This window comes from Onychostoma macrolepis, chromosome 12 (assembly GCF_012432095.1).
Source record: "Onychostoma macrolepis isolate SWU-2019 chromosome 12, ASM1243209v1, whole genome shotgun sequence".
In the NCBI taxonomy this organism is placed as follows: Eukaryota; Metazoa; Chordata; class Actinopteri; order Cypriniformes; family Cyprinidae; genus Onychostoma; species Onychostoma macrolepis.
Window position 1 is genome coordinate 8,039,104 of NC_081166.1, and position 12,362 is coordinate 8,051,465.

Genomic DNA, 12,362 nt, shown 5'->3' on the forward strand with positions numbered 1-12,362 from the left:
ATTTGAAATAATTGAGTTTTGTTTGAGCCACTTAGTATGCATGAATTTACCTGTAACTGCAAGTACCCACTTAAATTTATAGTTATTCCTTTCAGTTTGACGAAAAGTTTCAAAGTCTACGCAGATTTCTGCTCTTTTCTGTTCAGTCATTCATGCATGGTTCTGTTTATTTTAGCCTAGAGCATAAATCCAAACTGTTCCAACTAAATGAACAGTATTTAATAGATCAGACAGGTCCATGAATCATATATCTCAGATATAGTACACACATATTTTTTTGGCTTGCCAACATTTCCTTATTTGCTCAGGGATAATATCACTAGTCTTATTAAACACGTAGATAAAGATCTTGAAGATCTGGATTAAAGGAGAATCGTGGGGAATTAATAATAATTCCATTATTCTCATCTTCAATATAGTTTGCTTTGCTAAGACCTAATAAAGAACTATTTGGATCCAGGCAAATTCAGGATGTGCGGTAGCTTTAACAAGAACACAGATTGTAAATGAGGCCTATAAAAAGTAAACATTAGGCATGGAAGAGCCTCAAGTCATAATGAGAAAATTGAGAAAATGAAATTTAAGATCCAGCTGAAAGGGCACAGTGGGGAAAATTTGATAGATCTTTTTCTCTCTCTGTCTATCGATCATACAGATGGCAAAGTGCCAACTACTAAAATAAATGAACTGTATTTTAAAGTCGGTGTAAAGGGATCCAGGGAATGAAGGAAGGAAGGACAGCCAGGTCATTGAGTTGTTGATTTAGCATAACAAAAGCTACCAGTAAACCAAAAAAAAAAGTGTTTCTGACAGACACACACAGGTGTATCTGGCCTTCCTGCACAGCAGTGCTGAAGTAAGCCAATCTGTGTCACTGCTGTAAAAATGTGTCACACTAACTAGTGGTGACTGTACAAAAAAAAGGCCGTCAGTATTTGGGTCAGAGTTTCTACAAAGTAGGATAAATCTTTTGCATATTCTAATATACACTTAAATGTAAAAGATTGATCCTATAGCTGTTTGAGTAAGAGATCAGCATGCAGGTGTACATTACAATTGTAAAGCGGTGTGAAGTAGTTTAAAAAAGGACTGACTTTCAATTACACTCCTATACAGAAGGTTTTCCATTGAAGGTGGCATATTTCACTGGGAGTTACATAATCCCCACGTTTGTGAGCCCAGCACGACTCCCAAGATCTTCGAGCTTTAATGAAGACAGGGGCACTGCGGGGCACAGACTTCACTGCTGCTATACAGCTGATCTGCTAACGGACATGCTGAAGTGTGTGTGTGCATTAATAGATGCATGTAGCTTCTTGAAAACACGTTCAGACCCTCGTTAAAACTTAATTTGAAACATAGCTCTTAAAGGGGATTGAAATCCGAAAATTTTGTTGCATGTCAATTCAGTGTTAAACTCACAATTTTATGCAGAAGAATGTATGCATTCATGCATAAACTGTTCAAAACCACTGACTTGTTTACTAATTTCCTATACACTACATAGTGAATGACTACATGAAGAAAGAGTGAGCTAAAATCAGTGTATTCATACACTTATGTATTCAAGACACATTCAACTGGTCAAAAGTGACAGTAAAGACTTGTAAACTTTCTATTCATCAATGAATCCTGAAAAAATATAAAGCAGCACAACTGTTTTCAACATAGATAATAATAAGAAATTATATTTTGAGCAGCGAATCAGCTTATTAGAATGATTTCCGAAAGATTGTGTGACACTGAAGACTGGAGTTATGAGTAATAATGCCATCACAGAAGTAAATATATTAAATATATTAAAATAGAAAACAGTTATTTTTAAAATAAAATGTCTGTTTATATTGTATTTTAATCAAATAAATGCAGCTTCTCAGTTTTATTGTTGGATATCTGTAAGGAGTGTCTATGTTTTATTTACTTCCTGTGAGGGAATTTGAAAGGAGCCTAAATAATTAGTGCTTTCAGTGATCAGAAACGGAGACTGTTTTTGAGAGTCGCCATGGAGACTAGTTATTGTGACACAGCATGTTATTACTGTAGTGCTCAAAACAGCCAGTAAGTAGCAGCCCTCCCTGGGCCTGAAAATGTCACTAGCATTTAAAATAAAGCACCAAGCAGAGATACCATAAAGAAAAAAAAAATTGGTTTTGCACATTTAATTGGACTTCATTTGATGGAAAGCAATGAGAGAGTATCTTAAAGGACAAAAAATAAAAATAATGCAAAATACTGGATATTGCTCAACATTAGTTTACAGGTTCATCAAAGATAGGGATGCACAGTAACATTATAGTGGCTTTTTCATTCATCCATATTGATATACATTTACATTTATATTTAGGCATTTAGAAGACAAATGAGGACAATAGAAGCAATCAAAATCAACAAAAGAGCAATGATATGTAAGTGCTGTGACGAGCCTCAGTTAGACTAACGCAGTATGCAAGGGTTTTTTATAAATAAAAAGAAAACAAGTATAGAATAGAAAAAGAACAGGGAACGCTGTAGTGTTTGAGGGTCTTTTTAAAAAAATAAATAAATAAAACAAGTCAATTGAATAGAAAAAGAATCGCGAATGCTAGTGTTGGAGGGTCAAGGGTTTTGTTTTGTTTTGTTTTGTTTTGTTTTGTTTTAAAAAGGATCTAGGATATTGAATTGCACCTACTTCTGCAGATTTTTACATTTTACTTTAGTTTTACTGTCTTCTTTGTTATTGTCTTTCAAACTTTTAATCATAATATTTCAATGTCTAAATTCACTTGTATAATTGAAAGGTATAAATTTATATGTTTAGTGTTATTCATTCACACTTTTTTTTTTTCCTGAAAAATTTTTAGAATTTTATTATCAGTCATAACATCCTAATTATTATCTTATTGTTATCCTCCTGAATGTGAGATGGGATGGGAAAAACTGTAGTTTTGGTAATTTTAGTACTTCAACTTGAATTTCCAAGTTTTTCCATTTAATATTTATATGTTAGCTTTATTTAATTTAACAAAAACATTTTTGTATAATTTTAGTTTTAAATTAACATTAACAACGGTGCTAATTTGAGCTCAAGAAAGAAATAAATTTTTTTGTCTGTTATTGGTGTTGACTTGACACTGTATTGAAACATGAGGAAAAACCTGTGCAAATAACCTGCCTGGGGGCGTTACAAAGTCTTGCTTTCTAAAGTACTGATTTAGGACACATCTGAAGCTGAATCTTGTCCCGGATGGAGGCAGTTTGTTTGCTGTGGTGTGCTGGTGTCTCCAGGGGGATGGGTTTCTCATGCACTCAGGCTGTATTTAGGGTCAGTCTGACAGAGTGAGCAGCTCTTTGGCCATATGTGCATTATGTCTATGTCCATTTCCAGTTTGTCTGCCGTGGCCTTGGTCCAGCTCCACCTCTCCACCCGTCCCTCCATTTGCCTTCTGTTCTTACATTCTGTCTCTTCATCAATATTAGGCTTCAGCTTATTAGATTAATGGCTCGATCGTGTTTGAACAGGCTGTCTGTCTTTTTCTCTGAGCATGTTTGGCATTCAGCCTCTACTGTCTCTCATTTTTTGTCTTTAATCTCTTGTTTTTTGCCTGCTCTTGTGCTGAATGCGCAAAGCAGATAGCCGAGTGAGGAATGGGAGTGATGCCAGCACACTAAAACTACCTGAGTGTGAGGATGAATGTGTATCATACAGAAAGCTATCTCAGCACAATGTTTAAGCCAGTTGCAGTTTCCTATAGCACTATTATTTCTGCAGTAGCATTGCATGCTTTCTTGTATTTCAAACGATAGTGCATGGTGTTAGCAACACCAAAGTCTTGGGTTCAATTCTCAGGGAATGCATGAATTGTAGAAATGTATAGCTTGAATGCTTTGAGTATACGCATCTGCCAAATGTTAGGTAAATGCAAATGAATGTGATTAGCCTAAAACTCTCTGTACCACTTTATATAATGTTATCCTCACTGTCTGTGTGCATAAACAAACATACGGTGCAATTAGTGTAGCCCAATTCAGAAATAGATGACTCATGTGAGCTTGTTTTTCTAATGAATTACTCCTAATGAAACACTCCAAAGTTTGAATCAGTCTGCTGCTTCTTTGAATGAGCTCACTGAATATGCCACAGCGGTTATTGAACTAATATGACTTACTGAACCTTATGTCATTACTTTCATAATGTCATGAAGGTTCATGAAACTTAATATCATTATCATAAATTATCAAATCAAAAAAGTAATTTCTTACTGAAAACAAATTATTTATTTTATTAAAAGAAATCTCTTAGCATTTTTAAACCTCGCCTTAAAACTAATTTCTTTAGGCTAGCTTTTACTTGAATTTTTACATCAAATTGTAGATCATTTTATTTTTTAAGTGTTTTGAATGCATTTCTTCTCCTCTTGCTTATTTGATCATTTTTATATGGTGTATTTTGTCGTTTTATTTGTTTATGTAAAGCACTTTGAGACGTAACATTTAAAGGTGCTACATAGAAAATAAAGATGATTTATTATTATATATACAGGTGCATCTTAATAAATTAGAATGTCGTGGAAAAGTTCATTTATTTCAGTAATTCAACTCAAATTGTGAAACTCGTGTATTAAATAAATTCAATGCACACAGACTGAAGTAGTTTAAGTCTTTGGTTCTTTTAGTTGTGATGATTTTGGCTCACATTTAACAAAAACCCACCAATTCACTATCTCAACAAATTAGAATATGGTGACATGCCAATCAGCTAATCAACTTAAAACAGCTGCAAAGGTTTCCTGAGCCTTCAAAATGGTCTCTCAGTTTTGTTCACTAGGCTACACAATCATGGGGAAGACTGCTGATCTGACAGTTGTCCAGAAGACAATCATTGACACCCTTCACAAGGAGGGTAAGCCACAAACATTCATTGCCAAAGAAGCTGGCTGTTCACAGAGTGCTGTATCCAAGCATGTTAACAGAAAGTTGAGTGGAAGGAAAAAGTGTGGAAGAAAAAGATGCACAACCAACCGAGAGAACCGCAGCCTTATGAGGATTGTCAAGCAAAATCAATTCAAGAATTTGGGTGAACTTCACAAGGAATGGACTGAGGCTGGGGTCAAGGCATCAAGAGCCACCACACACAGACGTGTCAAGGAATTTGGCTACAGTTGTCGTATTCCTCTTGTTAAGCCACTCCTGAACCATAGACAACATCAGAGGCGTCTTACCTGGGCTAAAGAGAAGAAGAACTGGACTGTTGCCCAGTGGTCCAAAGTCCTCTTTTCAGATGAGAGCAAGTTTTGTATTTCATTTGGAATCCAAGGTCCTAGAGTCTGGAGGAATGGTGGAGAAGCTCATAGCCCAAGTTGCAGTGTTAAGTTTCCACAGTCTGTGATGATTTGGGGTGCAATGTCATCTGCTGGTGTTGGTCCATTGTGTTTTTTGAAAACCAAAGTCACTGCACCCGTTTACCAAGAACTTTTGGAGCACTTCATGCTTCCTTCTGCTGACCAGCTTTTTGAAGATGCTGATTTCATTTTCCAGCAGGATTTGGCACCTGCCCACACTGCCAAAAGCACCAAAAGTTGGTTAAATGACCATGGTGTTGATGTGCTTGACTGGCCAGCAAACTCACCAGACCTGAACCCCATAGAGAATCTATGGTGTATTGTCAAGAGGAAAATGAGAAACAAGAGACCAAAAAATGCAGATGAGCTGAAGGCCACTGTCAAAGAAACCTGGGCTTCCATACCACCTCAGCAGTGCCACAAACTGATCACCTCCATGCCACGCCGAATTGAGGCAGTAATTAAATCAAAAGGAGTCCCTACCAAGTACTGAGTACATATACAGTAAATGAACATACTTTCCAGAAGGCCAACAATTCACTAAAAATGTTTTTTTTTTTTTTTTATTGGTCTTATGAAGTATTCTAATTTGTTGAGATAGTGAATTGGTGGGTTTTTGTTAAATGTGAGCCAAAATCATCACAATTAAAAGAACCAAAGACTTAAACTACTTCAGTCTGTGTGCATTGAGTTGAATTACTGAAATAAATGAACTTTTCCCACGACATTCTAATTTATTGAGATGCACCTGTACATGCATAGAGTATATACATACAATATAGCTATTGATACAAAAAATTATTTTGTATTAATATAAAAAACAATAGTACTCTTTTTTTTCTGTTGAGAGTATAAGGTAATCATGTACGTTTTACCTAGAAAACCTAAACATGAATGTACACTTACCAACAAAAATAATAATTAAATAGTAATATTAATTAATTCATTAATCAATGAATGCAGAGAGGGTTTATTTATTGCTATTTCTTTGTTTAAACTATTTACTTGTTAGCAAATTATTGGCAAAATCTTATGATTCAATCACACGTTTTCATACGATGTGTTTACACCCTGGTGACAGTTATGTTTAGGACTGGTGGTGGACCTTCATGCTTGCTTTTTTTCTAAAAATCTAATGTTTTTGTATGATTCACAACATATGAATTCATATGAAATCACCACCTCTGTAAATAGTTCATTTCCCCTTGAGATCAGGTTAAAGCTTTGCTTCCTTATTTCAGTCCATCAAGTGAAATGTGGATGTAGAGTCATTAGAAGTGCTTTAGTTTATGTCAGTTCACGCTGTCTGGTTTTGGCAAACAGACCTGTCAATCACAGAAAAATCTGTGTGTGTGTATATGTGTGTGTGCTCACATGACTTCAGGCCCATTAATGCTGTTCAGGCAGTTTAGTTGCTGTATAAGTGAAAGCGCATGACCTGTGTAAGCACCAGCCTGTCAGTCATCTCCACAGAAACAAGCAGAACTCCGTTATCCAGTCTTATTATTGGTAAACAGGTTGGGCTTGGTTTATGTTAATGAATCTGCTTGAATTTTGTAAATGAACGGTTCAGCTTGGGCTCTTTTGTCGAGCTGAAGTGGCTTCCCACCGGGAACAGGGTACACGTTTCCTCCAGCTCTCGTGGCTCTGCTCTGGTTCACCCCCACCCATCCCTCATCATTTAGTCATTAGAGCTGCTCCTGCTCTCTGCCTGAGCTCACTGAAAATGGGTACCAACCCCTGAGCTACTCTGGAGGAGAGAGAGAGAAGAGAGAGAGAGAGGAAAGAGTGAACTGCAGTGAGAACTTCTTTTTTGTAAAAAAAAACATCTGTTCTCTCTTAAAACATTGTTCTGTTCCTGCCTCTTTTTTATAATCCCTTTCACATTCATTTACTCTGTTATTCTTGAAATGAAATGCCTGGAGAACATCAGTCATATCTTTCTGCCACTCGCTGTATTTCTGCTCGTATTTTCTGACAGTAGTTGCTCAGCCTTATCTTGTTTTTTTAGGTGTTCATTCATGGGGTGCTGAGATTCGGGGTTGTGCAATATTTAAGAAATGGCCTCTTTTCAGTTTGTGAATTTGAATTTAAATTGAACTGGATTGGATTGGAATGGAGTTTGAGGTTGGTTTTTTAAAAATGTTTTCAAAAGAAGCCTCTTGTGCTCACCAAGGCTGCATTTATTTGTAACAAACACTATAAAAACAGTAATATTGTAAAATATTATAGCAACTTAATATAACTCATTTCTTGTGAGTACCACCAACTCGCTTGGGGGTTTAGAAAGTATCTGTAAAAGTTGTACAAATGATGTCTTTACCCACAAGGTGTAGCTTATTTACAGCACCATAGATATATACAAAAGTCCACAAGTGATGGTGTGAGGAAATATATACAGTGTAATAACCAAAAACCTTAAAAAACAAAACAAAGTTACTATAATTTACTTTAAAATATATTTAATTTTTGTGATGGTAAAGCTGAATTTTCAGCAGCCATTACTCCAGTCTTCAGTGTCGCATGATCATTCAGAAATCAGGATTCTTTGATGAATAAAAGAGCAGAAAGCATTTATTTGAAATAGAAATTTGTAACCTCATGAATACACTAGTGATTTTATTAATTTAAGGCATCCTTGCTGAATAGAAGTATGAATTTCTATCTATTTTCTATCTGTTAAAAACTTTTGGTTAAAAAAGGGCGCTATAACAATGATAAACATATATATATATATATCTTTTATCTGTATTTCTACGGTGCTTGGCTGAAATTTATGGTGTATTGTCTCTGTCTACTAACTGGCTTTCTGAGAAATGTTTATTATCTTTGAAAAGATAGGCTCCAGAGCCCCATGGTGTTTTAAATCTGATGATTACAGCTCATTCATTTCTGTTTAGATTGTTTTTCTCTCTGGCTACATTGTAAGCTATAAAACACTTTAAAAATAAGAATTCTCTGTCTAAAGCTCCAGAAAGCACTTTAGACTAAAGTTTGATTGCAAATTGAGAGTTTGATTGGGCCAAATCAAACCTCAAAGACAACAAATTTTGAGAGCACCTGAATCTGAAAGCCTTGTAATGGCTCGATGAAATTGCAGTGAGTCACCGCAGCTCTCACACTTTGAAAAGCAGTCTGGAATTAGAGCTCACAGGATCCAGACAACGTGTTTCAGAGAATGTGTTAAAATGAAGATAACTGGACAACTGTCATCTCAGAAATAGAATAGCATTGCATGACTAATGTTAATGTAAACACTGAATTGTGAAAAGGAATAGTAGCAGACATGCATGTAGTTGACACTTCTAATCGTTGTACTGTCTCACTTGAACAGATCTTGGAAAAGGTCTTTAGATTATAAACGATTAGCACTAAAACCAGATTTATTAGCTATTAAATTAACGTTTAGTCAGAAAATGTCCAGAGAATTGTAATGCTAGAACGGTAATATTGTAAAATATCATTAAAATTTTAAATACAAATTTTTCTATTTTAAATGTAATTCCTGCAATGGCAAAGCTGCATTTTTATTTTCAATGTTAAAAACATGTCCACAGTTTTGTGGAAAATCTGATGCAGTGCTTTCTAGGATTCTTTGATCAGTTTAAAGTTTAAAAGAACACAATTTATTTAAAATAGGAACTTTGTAACTTTGTAAATAACTTTTGATCATTTTAATGCATCTTTGCAGATCAAATAATAAATGTAAGTAATAATAATAGATGTAAATGTGTATGGGTCGAAAGTCTTGAGGTTTAGTTGTTATTCTGAGTGTATACAAGTAAAATAAAAGTAGACCCCTTACAGATTCGAATGGTGTATTGGTCTTATATGTACGATCAAAAATGGCAGAGTAATTCAAGCTCATTTCGGCCTTATCAGGAAAATCTGCCTCAAAACGCGTATACGCGTTTGTCAACCCCAGAGGGTTCAAGTGTCTGTGAGCCCTGCCTTTAGTAATATCTGTTCTCATTTAGAGTGGAAGGCTCTCAGGCCCTCTCAGTGTCTTCATTAAGACAAGACTCAATAATATTGATCTCACACTGAACAGAATGTGGTTAAATGTATAAATTTGGCTATACTTTTTTATTTTTTTTTAAGAAACGTCCTTACAATTAAAACGTCAAGCGATTTTGAGGAAATTCAGTGTGGTCCTTATTATTTGAGATGTTCTTTAATGCGCCCCTGGAGCAGCAGAATCACTGTATTTTTCGTTCAATCAACCTTTCCTAATGAAGGATGCTTGAAAGGGTCTTTGTCACTTCCCCTCTGTGCCTCATCACCGCATGCGATCTGATTCATGAATACTAATTTCAGCGTTCGTACGAATCAGACTGTGACTTGTCTTTGAAAATAAGCAGATATGCTTACGCTCAGAGCGAGACTAGATCTCTATTAAATACATTCCCGATTACCTGCTTTACCAGGCACAACAGAAGTAACCCAACTGCTATTCATTAAAGCAGTGTCTCTATTGTAGTGGTTTGGCCACAGTTCTGGTGTCTCTCTGCTGGTTTGAACTGAATGATTTACGTCTGATTGTAATGCAGCTGCAGTGAGCAGTTCAGCACCCAGAAAACCTCCTGGCACCAGAGGGAATGAAATATAGATGAATGCATTTCATGAGGCCTCACAACATATTGCTCATAAAACGTGCCAAGTACACACAAACTCACATCTTCTTCATCTAGATAGATAGATAGATAGATAGATAGATAGATAGATAGATAGATAGATAGATAGATAGATAGATAGAGGGATTATATGAGTGGGCTGAAAGGTGAGGATGGAGGCTTGGATTCATGGATTGAGGGGATGTGTTGAAACACGGAGCGTTTTGCAGCCAACTGCAGATTTTACACTCGTTCTATCCATTCTAGTTTCCAAGGCAACTACTGGAGCCAAATTTGGAATGAAAATAAGACCCTACAATTCTATTAAATAAATAAAGCTATCAAATACGACCTCACTGACAATGACAATCAGTCTTGGTCTTGTTATTTTGTTGTGTTAGATGATGAATTAGATCATATATCCCTTGTATTATTGATAATTATGCTCTTTATTACTGTATGTGTTTGCCCTGGCATTTCTTTAATAATATATGTGCCACTGGCCTGTGTATCGCAGTATTAGATCTGACAGTTTAAAGAGTGAGAGAAAACAGCAGGATGTTACAGTATCTTCATTCAGTCCATGTTGAAGAGACTCAATGGTGTATTATATTAAGTTTGTAAGGCCAAAAGTTTCTCTCACCAAAGTCATTTATCATATAGACAGGACCGTTTGATGCCATCAGTTAAATCAATTAGCTATAAGAGACCATGCATTACTGCAGTTGCCCTGTGAAAAAAGATTAACATAAAAAAAAAAAAGGTTTTCATGCTTAATTTCTTTCAATTTTATCATGCAGTTTTGAGAGAAATAATAAAATTTAGCCTTTCATCATCAGTGTTAAATTTATATTTAGCATAATTAAATTAACAATTATTCTGAACATTATTTTGCCATTATAAGTGTTTACACAAAACATTACACATTTTTGAATTCAAATTGTCTTAGTTGTTTTGAATAAAATATTTGCAAACCATTTTTAGACCTACTGAATTAGATTTGGACAATAGTAAGCCTAGAAATCCAAGACGATGCTGAGAAGCCATCATAAATAGATATGTTTTGCTCTTCATGCTCTTGAAACAAACATTGTGATCATTAAATGTATAATTTTACTGGGACTTGAAGGTAAAATGCTAAAAGTTAGAGTTAAAGCTACAAAATGGCCACCCAAGTCAAACTGTCCTGTAGTTAAAACTATGTAATCAGCATTTATATTGTATTATGGTTATTATGCATGCAGTTTTCATGGCCTTAAATCATGATGTTAAAAAGAAAAATCATGTCCTTGATCATTTGTCAACAAGTTTCTTGCGTCCATGTGACTATTGTAGAACTGGTAGAACTATTGTAGTATTGGTTGGCTAGGAACACAAATAAGAATAATCAGAGCAAAGAATACTTGCATGTAATATGTGTATTGTATTCATGCTCCCTCGTCCTGTATTGTGATAGCAGTTGTTTAGTTTGTGTAATGTTGTGTGTGTCCTGCAGATGGCGCTCCACTGAGTGAGCTGTCCTGGTCGTCCTCTCTGGCTGTGGTGGCTGTCTCTTTCTCTGGACTCTTTACCTTCATCTTCCTCATGCTGGCTTGCCTGTGCTGTAAACGAGGTGACATTGGCTTTAAGGTGAGACCCTCTTTCATTTCAATCACTTTAACAAGTAGTGGTCAGACTGCCATGGTTCACAGGGCACACACTTTGGAATGAGCCAACTCAGCAAAATTCAGTCCCAATCAGAACACACATAATAAATTATACCATATTAATGTCAGGCCCATGAAATAAGCAGACAATGCAAATCTGCACAGTAACTCTCTCTTGTTTTCCAGTCAAAAACCTTTTTGTTTTAATGTATTTTTCCTTTTTTTTTTTTTTTTCTTATACAACATTTTGTTTTTTGTTTATTTATTTTTCTGTAAAGCCCTTAAAAAAGAGGCTATTTACACTAAATGAAGATAGCATATTTTCTTAGCGATAGATGCTATTTACACTAAGTGAAAATAGCAGTATTTTTTTAGCAATATTCTATTTACACTAAGTGAAAATAGCAGTATTTTTTTAGCAATATTCTATTTACACTAAGTGCAAATAGGTATAGATTCTATTTACACAATGTTAAAATAGCAGGATTTTCTGCTATTTATATAGCTGTTATTTAATGCAAATATTGTTGTTGCATTAAATAATAATGCACACATGTTGTTTTCTGTGAAACAACATGTGAAAAGCTAAAAAAAGACTATACTTATCTCAAAGATGCATTCCAGTAATATCTAATACATGTTTGTTTCTCAGCTGTAATATTTTTACTGGAAAACAAATAATATCCTTTAGGAATGAGATTTTCTGCAGTGCACCAACAATGATAAAACAAGATCATCCTATATTATACTATAATGTTCTGACTTTCTCATGCCACTGTCTATGA

At 35.2% G+C, this 12,362-nt stretch overlaps 1 protein-coding gene across 2 annotated transcripts in view; it reads left to right on the plus strand.

Annotated features, from left to right (window-relative positions):
* Window positions 1-12,362, plus strand: part of aatkb (apoptosis-associated tyrosine kinase b) — a 70,301-nt gene that overhangs the window by 33,048 nt on the left and 24,891 nt on the right. For both annotated transcript variants that reach the window (XM_058793802.1, XM_058793801.1), the window contains exon 2: window positions 11,427-11,560. In XM_058793802.1, the coding sequence (XP_058649785.1) occupies window positions 11,516-11,560 (45 nt within the window). In that variant the 5' untranslated portion in view covers window positions 11,427-11,515. The remainder of the gene's footprint in view (window positions 1-11,426; window positions 11,561-12,362) is intronic.